General features: G+C 56.5%; 5 protein-coding genes across 5 annotated transcripts; 2 read left to right on the plus strand and 3 right to left on the minus strand.

Moving 5' to 3' along the window:
* Positions 1-5,256: 5,256 nt before the first annotated feature.
* MFIFM68171_06285 (CMP/dCMP-type deaminase domain-containing protein) lies at positions 5,257-5,907 on the minus strand (the record flags this gene model as incomplete). The annotated part of the gene is made up of 1 exon (XM_071061705.1): positions 5,257-5,907. One exon carries the CDS (start codon positions 5,905-5,907, stop codon positions 5,257-5,259), a length of 651 nt encoding a protein of 216 aa, XP_070917806.1.
* A 725-nt stretch (positions 5,908-6,632) lies between these two features.
* Positions 6,633-7,961, plus strand: MFIFM68171_06286 (Receptor expression-enhancing protein 2; the record flags this gene model as incomplete). The annotated part of the gene is made up of 3 exons (XM_071061706.1): positions 6,633-6,661; positions 6,721-6,870; positions 6,932-7,961. 3 exons carry the CDS (start codon positions 6,633-6,635, stop codon positions 7,959-7,961), a joined length of 1,209 nt encoding a protein of 402 aa, XP_070917807.1.
* A 477-nt stretch (positions 7,962-8,438) lies between these two features.
* Positions 8,439-9,517, minus strand: MFIFM68171_06287 (Mitochondrial genome maintenance protein MGM101; the record flags this gene model as incomplete). Its single annotated transcript, XM_071061707.1, has 2 exons — positions 8,439-8,724; positions 8,784-9,517. 2 exons carry the CDS (start codon positions 9,515-9,517, stop codon positions 8,439-8,441), a joined length of 1,020 nt encoding a protein of 339 aa, XP_070917808.1.
* A 185-nt stretch (positions 9,518-9,702) lies between these two features.
* MFIFM68171_06288 (Cytochrome oxidase assembly factor 4) lies at positions 9,703-10,290 on the minus strand (the record flags this gene model as incomplete). Its single annotated transcript, XM_071061708.1, has 4 exons — positions 9,703-9,771; positions 9,842-9,906; positions 10,045-10,076; positions 10,211-10,290. The coding sequence occupies 4 exons, from the start codon at positions 10,288-10,290 to the stop codon at positions 9,703-9,705; spliced, it is 246 nt and encodes an 81-aa protein (XP_070917809.1).
* A 146-nt stretch (positions 10,291-10,436) lies between these two features.
* Positions 10,437-12,667, plus strand: BPL1 (biotin holocarboxylase synthetase; the record flags this gene model as incomplete). The annotated part of the gene is made up of 4 exons (XM_071061709.1): positions 10,437-10,473; positions 10,540-11,185; positions 11,234-11,827; positions 11,878-12,667. The coding sequence occupies 4 exons, from the start codon at positions 10,437-10,439 to the stop codon at positions 12,665-12,667; spliced, it is 2,067 nt and encodes a 688-aa protein (XP_070917810.1).
* Between the last annotated feature and the right edge of the window lie 1,537 nt (positions 12,668-14,204).

Below are 14,204 nucleotides of genomic sequence, written 5' to 3' on the forward strand. Positions count from 1 at the left end.
TAGGCGGCTGCACCGCGCTAAACAGTGCCCCAAGGGCCATCGGCTCTAGCCGCAGTCAACGGAAGCATTTGTTTGCCTCTCGACCGGGCGGCAGTTGGACGCTGCCCCAGGCCCGTTTTCGAGGCCTCATCCCAAGCGTGGAGATGGATGGGGGCCGTCAAGCTGCAGGCATCGATCTTCCTCAGCAGTCTTGGCTTCCGAGAAGACTATCGCTGGGAGATTTCCGGTCCCGAGGCGGTGCCAAATCCAATCCACAGGTCGGGAAACCTTTCGCAAGCGCCTGGCTTGGGGTCAGACCCAAAGCAGCGGGCCGTTGCTTCGTCATCGCTAAGTTTCCTTGCGCGTCGAACAAACTGCATCGAGGCCTGCCCTGTGAAGATGCGGCGGGGAACCCATGCAAACTTTGGGTTTGTGCCACATTTGCCTGCTACCGTGATACAAGACACACAGTATGTGCGCTCCTCAATCGCTCGTCCTCTCTCCCTTGTAGTCGCGTGGTCTAAGCACACTCCCCTCCCATTCCCTTCCCTTCGCGGCGCGGATACGCTAACAGCGGGCGTGTTCAATATCGGGATGCCTGGGGTGGGCTTGCCCATCGCCCGTACCGAATTCCAAAGTTGGGTGCGTTTGCTATATCCTATGCAGGTGTGTCTGTTCATCCAATGCGCCTCGAGCCCCCCGTCCTGTTTTCCCTCCTCGAGTCCCTTTCTCTTTCACGCGATCCCCGGTCTAGCTGCCGTCGTCTTCGCTCGGCTGGATCAATCGGGTAAAGGGAGATCTGCCCGCGGGATTTGCAGCGTTGCAGCGTGGTAATCCGTGTCAAAGTGCATCGCCCGTTTTACGCGACGGTTCCCTTACACGGGTGTCCTTTGTGCCGCTTTCCGGGAGTTGCGGCGAGCAGGTCCTGGCGCAAGGCTGGGCCCCTCCGATATCCCCCCCCAGACATTGGCCAGCCCTCGAGGCGGATTGATAGGCGCAGCATCTTGTCTACCTCAGCCCTATGGGATTCTACGCGCTCGATGTTTCATCTTTGCCCAATGAGGTTGATAGAAAGTGGAAAGAATGTTTGTTCGTGACTTCGAGTTCACGTGCATGTTATTTCTTGGTTCGGCCCTTACCAGCCCGGCTAATATCTATGAAGAAGGGCTCTGACACAGGGCAGAATAGCAGTTTATCTTTGGCAATCTTGTGTTAATGTTGTTAACGGTGCTTCTGATGGAATTTGTTATTACACAAGGCCTTTTGACAGTTAACTACATATGTTGATGCAAGGGGATATTGAGGCAGCGTTGATAGTGCAATTTTTCACGGAGATGGTGAGGCTGACCGAGTCTTCGAGACACTGAAAAGAGATGAGTAACCTCGACATCTCGAGTTGCTGGCCGGCACCACAGGCCGATACTCATGTTCCTTACAACACTGTCAATGACAAGCGAGTTGTCATCAGCCATGTCGTGACTCAAATTTGGCCTAGGTACAGTACAATATGCCACACGTCGTTGAGATTGCCTTCATTATCATTACCATGTGACAGCCACTCCCGGCACGACCAGCCCAACCGGCAATAACTCCAATCGCTCACATAATTCACATGCGCTCGTGCAATGCAGGCCCCAGCCCCCAACCACTGCGTGTTGTACGTAGCTCAGGGAAAGTACTCGGCGATGGAAGGGTGGTCAGCCGCCACCCCAATCACCCCCAATTAGTACAGTGATGTTGCTCTAATCCGGCCGTGCGGGCGGCTATCTGCAATTGCGTGCAGTTGTGCATCCCGGGTTAGGGGGCCAATCACAGCACTGTGCTGCGTTTGTGTCACTGTGACGGGGACACGCATGCACACACCTCTTCGCCATCCATTTTAAGATACAAGTTTGCTTCACTTTTGTTCACTCTGCTCTCCACGTGAGTACGTGTGCCATTCTACTCGTCAAAGATTATTAACAGCTAATAGGGCGGTTGCAGCCTAATTATGTGCTAGGGCGTTGGATGCTGTTACGATCGGTGGTCGTCAGACGTATTGCGTGATGATTGCAAAACCATGCTTAAGGTTTGTAAGGTTTGTACTGTAGGGGATGGAAGGGGGGGGGGGGGGGCTCTTAATAAGACCGCACAACCCTACATCAGACGATTCTTGGAAGCCGCTCAGCTCGTCTTCTGGAAAAAGATAGCGCGGCCCAAAGGGATTAGGCCCCCAGTAACTCGTGGTTACCACGCGACAAGAGCCATCAGGTAGCAGTTGCGTTCTGCGCACCAGAGGCCAGGGCGCGCTGCAAAAATTCTGTTCTGCTTATTATTTTTAGCGATGACGGTGTGGCGTATCCCCATCCCATCTTCGTCCAATGTCCAGTGAGCAGCGAGCGTCTACGTTCGTGCCTACTGGGCGTCGGGCGCAGCGCGGTTGCATCGCAGGTGAAAAGTGGTAGGATGGTGGGATCGGTGGTTTTCCGCGCACACCCCCCCCTCCCGCCACGGCAAAGGCGCAAACCCCTCCGAAGCTTCCACTCTTGGGGCGGGCTAGTGGGTTCCGGGTATGGGCGGACTCGATGTCGCATCGTGCCTCTCATCAGCATCGCACCGTATCCCCCACACGGTGTGGTTCGTAGAGCAGCTGCGATAGCGATCGCAACGGTTTCGTACCCGGATGTCTCGGGCGGAGCAATGGAATCACGGCTTCAGGTCCCGGCGATGGCAGATGCAAGCCGCGCTGCTATCGATCTGGATGGTGCTGCAGCTGCGCTTGCACTGCCGGCAGACTGATCGGATCCGCAGACAACCGACACAGCGCGTTACATATGTGAAATATTTCTGGCGTTCTGTCTTACCGAAAAGACTGTTTGTTGTGCGATGTCTCGGTTGGCTGTTCAGTACCTCGTAAATGGGAGGCGAACTGGAGTACGAGCTCGAGGCCCGAAGAGGATGATTCTCGCATCAAAAGTGGCACCCCCGACTTAATCTATGCCGCTAAGGCTAAGCCGATGACTTCTATGGATACTCCTCTTAGCTCACAAATCACAACCCGATCATCAAAAGCAATCACCAGCTGTGCGCAAATCCCTCAGTCGTCTGTTTGCTTTGCTTGCTTCATGCTGTGCTGACCAACCAGTCTCCGCGGCCGATGACGTCGTGGGGTAACATGTCAGGTCCCAGCGCCAAACGCGGGGGAACACGATCCCACTTTCTCGTCGCCTGGCTACGCTTCGTTTCGCGCTGATTTTGTAGACACCTCTGGCGATGATTATTACGTCAAGTTAATAACCCATACTCTCTTCATCCCGAATACTCATGAGCTTTCTTGTTTTTGAGGCGTATAACGTTATCTGTCTCGTCACCAAACTTGCCCTACCGACTGGGCCGGGGCGGGGTCGACGATCGGATCTCGCCATTCCCCGCGGTGCCCCGCGAAGCCCCGCTTGTCTTGTCACCACCCCGCGCGTTTCCTGCTAAAGGACCCACTTTTGGCTGGGCTCTTGGACGTCCAAGTCCTCATTCGGAGGTACCCATGCGTGCCCAACAGGGGGTGGAAACATCAACGTTGCCTGTGGCATGATGCTCTTGACACTCGATTGGAACCTACAATACGCTAAAGGCTAGCGTTTTAGCTTGAGCATATCATGAGCGTTGGTGGCTGAATGCGCTGGGTGCTGATGATTTCTGCCGCTTGCTTTGAACCCGGGTACTGACGGGATATGTCGATGGAGCCCGACCAAGTTTCGGCAACGACAGTGATGGTTGCCAAATAGACTAAAGCAAGCGCGTTTAACGCAAAAGCAAGCTGCAAAACTGGATTTGGTCCTGATGAGCTGTGAATTGCATCGAGCCCGGGTCCTGGATCATATTGGTACTAGCCTTCCTGGTCCTCAAACGCTAGAACTTTCAATGGCTTACCTACCACAGTAGTAAATTGCCTATACCACGAAGGTTCCTTACAACGGCAAGTCACCGATGCATATCTAATCAGCGCATCACCGCTAGATAGCGTCAATAACATGCATAGACTAGGTGAAGGTAAACAAAGTCGCTGAATCTCTAGGTTAGGGTCGAGGATCAGCAACCACTAGGCTTCGAGCTGAGCTGATGATGGAACCTTCACTCACAATAGACAGGCCTACCTTTTCAAAGCCAAGTTATTCTGGTAGATCACCTGGTCCAACGGGTCCGAAATTTGCATTAGCAAACCCATTTTGCTTTGAGACGCCACGGCCAGGGCCAGTTAACGCTCTCTCTATAGTGGCAGCCCTGTATCTCAAGCATAAGCACGCTCGTTGTCGTGGCATGCGATGGACAGTTTGATTTCAAGTATATGATTGTTAGTATTGGTGTATCCTCTAAGCCAGTTCCGCATAACGTGCATGTCCCTTCTCATAATCATGGGCGTCTTTTCTCCCCCTCCATCATGTCTACCTAATCTGCTTGACTCCTCTCTCCAACTTCTAGTCCGCGCCTACTCTCCCGAAGCCCTGAATTCCGCATCATAAGAAGCGTTCACGAACCCTTTAGTCGAGCTTAGCACCCTCTTAGTATCGCAAGTGGACCTACGCGTCCCGGCCTACCCTTTGCTCGTGGACTCAGGGATCTCGTTCGGGGACCAACATAACGAGTCGCAGCTGTTCCCTGTTGGAGTTTTTCTTCTTGCTTTGCATATCTTACACGCTAACATGATGGTTCAAGGGAGGTGGTAGCGTTGCTTTTGGGTGACGTGGCGAGGGCATTCTCTCCTATGGCACCTCAGAATCGCACTTTCCCGAATGCTTATAGCTTCTCGGGCTGCTTGGTTACGGGGCATCCGTCATCTGTCACATGCAAGCGTCGGCTGTGGTACTTCGGCTTCGCATACCAAGCCGCTTCATCTCCGACCTGCTCGACCACCAGGACCCACCATATTGAACTTCTCGACCTCGACTACGCAACTGCTGGGCGTTTACCACTTTACCATAATGGTCGAAGGCGTCGTTGGCGGGCACTAGCTCTGGCTGCCGTGGAAGCGCTGGTGATCGAGCAGATTGCTGCTCTCGCAGGCAGGCATTTGTCATGGAATATCGAGCTCTTGGAGAAATGAAAGTGATTGTGGATGGTCAAGTTGAGCCGTGCCGCTAGATGAATCTTGAGAAACAACATGGGAGCTAGCTTGATGATTTGGTACGGAGCGAGGGTGGGAACGAAGGGTGCAGGGTAGTAGCTTCAACCGGGAAATCGGTTGTTGGCCTCTCATGATGCAGGCTCCGCGCCTACGCAAGAGAAGATGGAATGAACGGGCCATCATTTCCAGACGCTGGCGCTCTCAGCTCCAGCCTTCTTCCCCTCCTGGTAAGTTGAGCTGAGTGATGTGTAGAGCTCCTTGGCTCTGGCAATCTCGTCAGCCCAATGCTTCCGCTCGGCCTCGTCCGCAACCTCGTTAAGCAGATCAACCAGGCTCTTGGCGACAAAGAACTTGTTCTTGCGGTTGTACAGTGGCCGGGAAGCCAGTGTCTCGTCCGTGTCGGAGGGACCGGGAACGCGGAAGACTTGCTCTAGTATGTCGATATCATAGGGAATCGAGAACATATCCCGGCTGTCCTCGTAGGTGAACAGGTAGTAGAACTCGTTGAAATCCGCCCAGGTGATGCCGCTCAGGCAGAGCGAGCACGGCTCATGCGTTGCGAAGAAGATGCATTCTTTGGTGGCTGGGCGACCCTCAACGGGGGAGGCGAAGAACTCCTGTATGCAATTGATCTCACCATGGAGAAGCGGCGACACTCGCTCATTGTTGGTTGCGGCCGTCACAACAGCAAGATCCGAGCGAGCCAGGATGGCGGCGCCAAACACCTTGCTGCCCGATGAAACCCCCGCGCGTGTCAGAGGTACAATCCTGTCTTCAGTGATGTGGAGGATGGCAGAGAGGAGCGTGGTTGCCGAATGAGCGTCCGACATGGTGCGACTCGCAATCTCGCTTTGTTTTTTTTTTTTTGGGGGGGGGGGGGGGGGGGGTGTTTTCGTAAGGAAGATTACAAGGCAGTTTTACTGCTGTACTGTTCGGGATTGGGAGGACTGGTCAAGTATGAGTTGACCGCGCCCGATTGACATCGGGCTTTGCGAGGTTGTTTTGCAGGAAGCAGAACTAGCTTAGGTACCCTTACCTTAACTCCACTTGACAAGGGAGCGTGGGGAAGATGAGGGGTGATGCGCCACTGCTCTCGCACGGCGTTTGTCCTCTCTACCTAGGTAGATGTCGTAGACATTGCAAAACTCATCAGGGAATCACTAAGGATTCTCTCCACTGGTTACCTTGTCCATATACCATATGCCATAGGTGGCACCTAGAGCGGCAAATACTCGACATCTGCGCGGGATCAGCTTGTGTACGGTGGTGAGCGTGGGTGTCTTACACCTGGGGTTGCGGGTGGGGCTCTCCGCATTCGGTGTCCCTTGCTCTTTGCTCAGCTGGTCTGCTGGGCTGCTCCCGTGCCGCGCCTTGCCTTGCTTTCGACAAACCCCTTCAAAGCTGCTCGGGCCCCTCTTAAAACGTCAACCACCGAAGCCCGGCGTAGCCCTTTATTGTCTCCCGTCCGTATATTCTCTGCACCGTTCCTCCTCTGCAGACACAACGTAGATCGCACTCGCAAGACCTCTTATTGCGCGGCCGGGCTTAACAAACCATGTTTGACATCTTCGCCAAGCTCCTCTCGTGCGTCATACCCCTCAATCTCCAAATATCACCTGCAAAACTGACCGCAACTCCCATAGCTCCGTCGCGTCCTTCCTCTTCCCGCTTTTTGCAAGCTACAAGGCCCTCAAGACATCAGACCCCGCCCAGCTCACGCCATGGCTGATGTACTGGGTTGTTCTCGCTTGCGCGCTCCTCGTTGAGTCATGGACAGAATGGATTCTCGTCTGGTACGTCCCCTCCCCTCACTCCCTTCCTCTCGCGCGATTTTCCCCGTCTAACCGTTCTTAGGGTCCCCTTTTACGCATACATCCGTCTCCTCTTCCTCCTCTACCTCGTCCTCCCCCAAACCCAGGGCGCCCGCTTCATCTACGAGGAATACATCCACCCGAAGCTCGAAGAAAACGAGACCGCCATCGAAGAGTTCATCGCCTCGGCGCACGAGCGCCTCCGCTCGGCGGGCATCGCCTATATCAAGCGCGCGATCGAGCTCCTAAAGACCAACGTCCTGGGCCTGCCTCCCTCACCCGAAGCCGCCGCCGCCCCGCCGGAACCCCAAACCGCGCAGTCGTACACGCAAGCCCTCCTCGCGCGCTTCACCCTCCCCTCGACGAGGTGGGCCACGTCCGCGCCCGCGCCCGCGTCCGCCGCCACACCCGCATCCGATTTCTACAACCTCCTCGCCTCGGCCGTCAGCGCCGCCATCCCCTCCTCGTCGCCCTCCACAACAACAGCAGCGGCAACAGCAACAACGATAACTGCGCCCACTTCCAACCTCAGCCTCGCCTCGTGGCTCATCCCCGAATCCGTCCGCTCCGCCCCCGCGCAGACCCGGGTCTCCTTCATCCAGGCCCAGCGGGAGCGGCTGCGGGTGGTGCTGTCGGCGCTGGACCGGGCCGAGGCGGAGGAGGTTGAGGGTGGGGCCGACGGCGCAGATGATCGGGAGCAACGGCGGCCAAGTGGGAGCGGGAGCGGGAGCGGGAGCGGAAGTGGGAGTGGAAGTAGGAGCCGCAGCGAGAGGCGCTCGTTTAGCGAGCAGAGCGTCGCGTCGGCGCTGAGCAAGAGCCGGTCCGAGGCGGACTTTGAGAAGCTCGAGGCTGAGAGCGGGGATGAGGGCGATATGGATGCCGCCGCGGTTGCTGCTGACCGCGGGAGTGGGAGTGGGGTTCGGAGGAGGGGGGTGCAGGAGGGGACTGGTGGCGGTGGTCAGGGTCAGGGTCAGGGTCAGGGTCGGGGGGAGGGATCGAGAGGGGGCTGGATTCCGTGGGGTTGGGGCGGGGCGGGCGGTAATGAAGGGATGAGTTCGGGGCTGGAGAAGTAATGGACGGTGTTTTGATGCTGTCTGTTGGCTTGGGTGCTTCGGGATGTATGCTGGGGCGCAGCATGGTGTTATTAGATCTCTTCGGAACATGGATTCGGGATATGGCATGGGCAGGCTTGGGACTGGCGTTGTTATCTAGGCTCTCGGATGGCTTTTGATGGGATTATGTTCTAGACCTGACACGAGGTGCTAGCTCCGAATGGGGCTGTGAGGCCATGCTTTTTCTGCTGTGGATGTGATGCTCCGTTAGTTGTCTTACCTGAACTGGCGAGATAGATGTGGCGTCGCATGCGTTTATGCCGCTTCCAAGTAGCGACTGGTAGAAGTAGAAGCGTTTGTGCCTGGGCATGGTACATGTACAACTAAAATACAGCGGGCATATCCTAGTACGCCCCGTGTTCTATTTCATCCCGAGCAACAATGGTTCCGTGCTCCGAATCCGTCTTTACCGGCCGCTCTATGCTTCTCTGTGTATCATCAAACCCTCGCCCCCGCCGATTTGACCGGCTGGTACGGATACGCGGGCTCACTGTCCTTCCGCGTCCAAACCTGTCGGCGCTTCTTGGTCACGACGTGCTCTACCCAGATTTCATGGCAATGTGCCTTCTTGAAGGCGCGGATGAAGCGGGGGTCCCACAGCTCCGATGCGATGCCCAGGTCTTTGCAGCACCGCAGTAACGCGTTGGACTTGCACCCTTCGCCGGCTGTAGGGATTGTCTCCTCGGAAAAGTATTGGCATTCGCCACGCGCTTGCGCAATGAACCTGTTGGGTATGGCGATCAGAATGGAACAGGGGGCACGACGTTCAGTCGGGCTTCTTACCGCCCATGCACGACCAGTGCGTATTCCCTCGTCACCACCTTCTCGCCCACCACCAGCTCCCCCCGTGGTGCCAGGCCCCAACCGCCCGGACCGAATGCCTTGTTTAGGATCCGCCGGTACTTGATCTCGGGCAGGTAGATAATGCCGTCCGGCTTGATCTCGATATCGATCGGGTCCAGCGTCTGCATCAGCACGGCCGCCGTCTCGGGGCTAAAGGGCGTCGTCGAGAGGCCGTGGAAGGATGAGGACCAGTCAATGGCTTGGCCGTCTGGCCCTGTGCCGTTGCCGTTCCCGTTGCCGTTGCCGCTGAGTGCGGCGGCGAATGCCGGGGATAGGGCGCTGCCGCTGCTCTCGGGAGTAGGTATTTGCGCGGCCAGCGTCGGATCGACGTCGGCCACAGTTGCGGCCTGCGGGATGGCGGCTTGGGGGTCAATCACGCCTTGATTGGCATTTTTTGACGCGGGCACCGCGCGCACACGGGATGAAGAGGGTGCAGCTCTGGAAGAGATGGAGGCCGTTTGCGACGCAACGATCGCTAGATTCGTTGCCCGGGGGCTAGACGCTCGGAGAAACAGTAGCCCTGTCGATGCTGACAGAATAGGGCGGCATACTTGTGAGACACGGGAGGGCATCTTGTCTGGATGGTTGGCGGTGGTGGTGATGTTGACCGACGGTGGGACCAGGAGTGGGAGAAATTCTTGGGTGGTCGTCAAGGTTGCTGGGAGCTTGGGCATCTTGGCGCTTGCACAAGGGTGTAAAACATCCTGAAGAGAACGGGTTCAGCGCAGCTCACTTGAACGAGGACAGCGAGCCGAACGAATCAGTCGGACGAATCAGGGTTAATGATGTATTCCCGGTCATCCATTACTATCAACTGTTTATTTGTACAATCTCGCGTCTTACAGAAGAGCCGTCGATGTTACGCATCCTTCGTCTTGGTCCTCTTATTGTTCCCCCGCGCCCTCCAGCACTGCTTGAATTTCTCCAACTGCTCGACGTTGTCTCCAGTGAGCCTAGCTGTCCATCACGAATTTTCCCATGTTTCGAGCCGTACATACCTCATCTTGACACGCCCTCCAATCCTTCGTCTCGTAGTAGCAGTCGGTCATCTTTAAATTCTCGTCTGTCATGGACATCATCAGCAAGCGGGTCGTCCCGCATCCGGCAATACCCGGCCTGCTGCGCCGAACCTCAACAGCCCCGGAAATCTCATCGGGGCGGACCCAGTATCCAGTTTCTTGGGTGCGTGGATGGAACTTACCTGCGCAGCCGGTGCTGAAGATGCGCCTGTCCCTGCAGCATTGCCGCATTCAGTGAGCTAGAAAATTCTGCTAGGAACGTACGACCAAGGCAGGCAAAGTCTTGCTTCGGCCAACGCTCGAGAGCAGCACTCCATCAGGCTCGACGGACGGTGCATTGCGACTCACCAAGGATCCGGTTCGTCGTCATCGGGTTTGACGGCAGGAGCTCGCTGCTCTGGCTTTGGCTGAGCGTTTTCCTTTGACATTGCTGATCGTATTAGGCTCGGGCACAGAACATTGCCCAAGGCGGTTTTTTGTTGAGAAGTTCAAGTTTTAGCGGTCGGCCCCAAGATCACGCCTCACATTTTGCGCATTCGGAATCCGAACCGTCGTCAGGCCCCCGGCACTTGACATGACATCTCGAAAACTCAACGTTTTGGTCTACACAGGTCAGGAAACCCTTTCGTTCTCTCTTGAATTCTTTGCACGTGTTTCCTCCGGCTCACTGTCTTTAGGGACGGGATCGACCGTCGAATCTGTGCGGCACTGCATCTACTCGCTGCGTCGCCTGTTGTCGCCCAACTATGCAGTGATCCCCATCACCGAGTCGGCGCTCCTCAAGGAACCGTGGGCTCCCACATGCGCGCTCCTTGTATTTCCGGGCGGCGCCGATCTCGGGTATTGCCGTGTTCTCAATGGCGCCGGCAACCGTAGTATCGCCCAGTTCGTCCGCCGCGGAGGTGCCTACCTGGGTTTCTGCGCCGGCGGCTACTATGGGAGCCGGCGATGCGAATTTGAGGTTGGAAATCGGGAGCTGGAGGTTGTAGGCGCCCGGGAGCTAGCATTTTTCCCTGGGACATGCCGGGGCGGCGCGTTCAGAGGGTTCGCTTACCACAGCGAACGCGGCGCAAAGGCTGCCAAAGTTGTGGTGAAAAAGGAAGCCTTTCCAGACTCCGCGGCGCTCGCGGATAGCTTCAGATGCTATTACAACGGCGGCGGAGTGTTCGTCGACGCCGACAAGATCGGCACCGACTCCAACGTCGTTGAGATACTTGCCGAGTATGCCGACGATCTCGCAGTGGAATCTGGGGCATCCAAAGCCGCTGTGGTGTATTGCCGAGTTGGCGATGGAGGTGCTATTGTCACAGGCCCGCATCCCGAGTGAGTAAATGGATGCCCGTTTTGCGAGTGTCATCTAAGACGTCGTAGGTTTGACGCCGTTAATCTGAACCGGCAGCCGGATGTCCCAGGATATGATACCCTCCTCGACGAATTGACAGCCGACGGGGATGCAAGAACAGCGTTCTTGAAGGCGTGTCTCCAAAAACTCGGCCTAGAGGCCAGTCAAGGAACATCGGCCGCGCCCAGCCTCTCCAAGATCCACTTCTCCTCCCTTCGTCACACCGAGGTCGGCGAGATTATGCACTCTTTCAACGATATAATAACAAAAGCAGATGGTGAAGAGTATATCAAAGGAGAGAATGACATTTTCCATCTCGAGAAGCCGGATTCGAGATGGTCGTTGGCGTCCTTAAGCCAGGCACTCTCGACCGAGTTCGAAGCATCCAAAAGGAACACCGGCCGCGTCTCACCAGACCCGACGGCAGACTACAGCCGAATTCCGAAGCGTATCGTTTCTCACGAGAGTGGCTGGCCGGAGCCCAAGGAGACGCCCTATTTTAACCACGCGGTGTACTACTCGAGTCTCTGCGAGTTCAGAGCCAAGGAGCCTGAAGCAGAACGATGGGGCGATGTGCTGATGTATGGCGAGGTGGTCACCAGCACGAACACCTTGCTTGAGAAGTGAGCATCCCAGCCGTGGAGGAGGCTTGATGATCTAACAGCAAGCGCAGAAACTACAACCTGCTCTCGAAGCTGCCCACCGGGTTCACACTCACCGCGACAACGCAGGTAGCGGGCCGTGGCCGAGGTACCAATGTCTGGGTAGCGCCTCCTGGCAGTTTGCTCATGTCGACCGTCATCAATCATCCAGGTCACTATGCCGCGTCTCGTCCGATCGTCTTCATCCAGTACCTCGCCGCCGTTGCCATTGTCGAGGCAATCAAGTCGTACGACAGCGGCTATTCAGAGCTTCCCGTCAAGCTCAAATGGCCCAACGATATTTACGCCAGGGACCCCAACAAGCCAGATGAGGTGTCCTACGTGAAGATAGGGGGGATTCTGTCAAACTGCGCCTATTCATCAGGGAACTACCAGGTGGTCCTAGGAATCGGTATCAACACCAACAACAGTCGGCCAACCACCAGCCTTGACGCCCTCTTGCCGCTGGTGAGTGGCGGCAAACGACTAGCACGCTTCCAAATCGAACGGCTGCTCGCCCGGATCCTAACCCGTCTGGAGGCCCTCTATGAAGAGTTCTGTCGTGACGGCTTCTCGCGAGGACTGGAGGAAAGGTACTACCAGAATTGGTTGCATTCCAACCAGATTGTCACCCTCGAGGCCGAGGGCGGGGTCAAGGCGCGTGTCCTGGGAATCACGAGGGATTGGGGGATGCTGAAGGCGGAAGAAGTGGCAGGGGACGGCGTCAATGGCGCGCTGAGGTCGACGGGGAAGGTATGGGCGCTGCAGAGCGACGAGAACAGCTTTGACTTCTGGAGAGGTCTAGTCAAGAGAAAGCTCTGAAATCCTTGGTCAGGGAGAGGAGGATGGTGTCGCTCGGGAGGCCGTGCTCGAACGCATTTTTCGCTACCGAACGGACGATAGGGCGAACCACTCGATCTCTGCCGTGCATCGTCACGCTTTCCGAAGACATCAGGGCTGAGCTGCTGTTGGGATTGGACATAGACTCGCACGCAAGCTGGGATGGGGCTCTGACCTTTCTTCCCCCGCAATGTGCCGCGAGAATGGTTACATAGTAGCGTTACATTTGTGGGGAGACGCTAAGCCGTGCGAAGCGAAAACGCACCGCATTTTCTTCTTGGCTCCCGATCTGGCTATCTTGGATAGCCCAAGAGATCTTTTCTCCGCGAGATGGATCTTGCAGCGGGGGCAAAGTTGGACATGTCTTCATTGGAGATATTCAGCGGAGGCAGTCGCCGCATGGCCAGCCGCATGGCCAGCCACATTTTAGTCAGGAAGTTGCACATATTCTTCCTCCGCATGGGAGTGTTCTTTCAGTCTGCAGCCCGCACCGATAGGCAGTTGACAAGTCAGGTAGACGGCAGAGGGGCAAGCAATTGGCAACCGTCGCGACCACTCTACCCGTGCCTCCTGCACGCTGGGTCCCGGGAGCCGTCATGGCACCCCAGCCGGGCTTCCAGTTGACCGAAGCGGAAGTGAGCGTCGGAGGACCCGGACACATCGGGGACCCTGGATGCCAAGTTCGGCAGATATCCGCTTTTATGAGCCCACGATACCACAATGAGCGGAACGGATACGTCGGTTCACGGCTTGGGGTGCTTCTTAGTTTTCCACAGTCTCCAGCGGTCTCGGCTGAGAGCTCTGGCTGGCCAGGCATGACTCCTACTATCTTCCCATGCGCCGTTCCCGTCCAGGTCTTCGAGACACCAGTCAGGAAAATGTCGAAATCGGCCCGCGACGGAGGCCAATATCGTCCGTCGGACGGCAAATGGAGAAAAGATATATTGCTGCAGCCTCTCGCCACCCACGATCAAGCGAGCCCAGCGATGACGCAGGCTTCGCGCGATCCACGGCACCGTATACTAGTTCGCCCTAATGGCCGGCATTGACCTATATATTTCGTTCAACCGCACGCACCCCGCAAAGTCCCCATCCCGCCTCCGCATGCGAATTCTGCCTCAATCCGCTGCACCACCCCCGGCTGCCGGCTGAGGAACCAATCATATGACACGAGATGTCTCCACGAGGTGCTTTATTCCGTGTCTTCTCCCGCAAACCACGGGAGTACACTCTCAGCAGCCATCCGAGTCCTAGTCCCGGGCCTGGTTGGGGCGGGTGCGTGCGGCCGAGCACTCTATCTTGATGACCTTGCACGGCACTGCCTTGGTAGCGTGTCTGTCGTTGTAATATGGAGTGGATGGGGTCGTGGAGAGATGAAATATCCCACCGGGCCCGTGTTACTGGTCCCGGGGGTTCCCTTTCCTTTTTCTGGATTTGCCCAAGGCCGGTGTTCCCGTTCGACCTTCAAAGTCCAGTACAGACATCCCAAGGGCTCGAGTCCAGTTGCACCAACAGCATA

This window comes from Madurella fahalii (genome assembly GCF_045866475.1).
Source record: "Madurella fahalii IFM 68171 DNA, scaffold_3, whole genome shotgun sequence".
In the NCBI taxonomy this organism is placed as follows: domain Eukaryota; kingdom Fungi; phylum Ascomycota; class Sordariomycetes; order Sordariales; genus Madurella; species Madurella fahalii.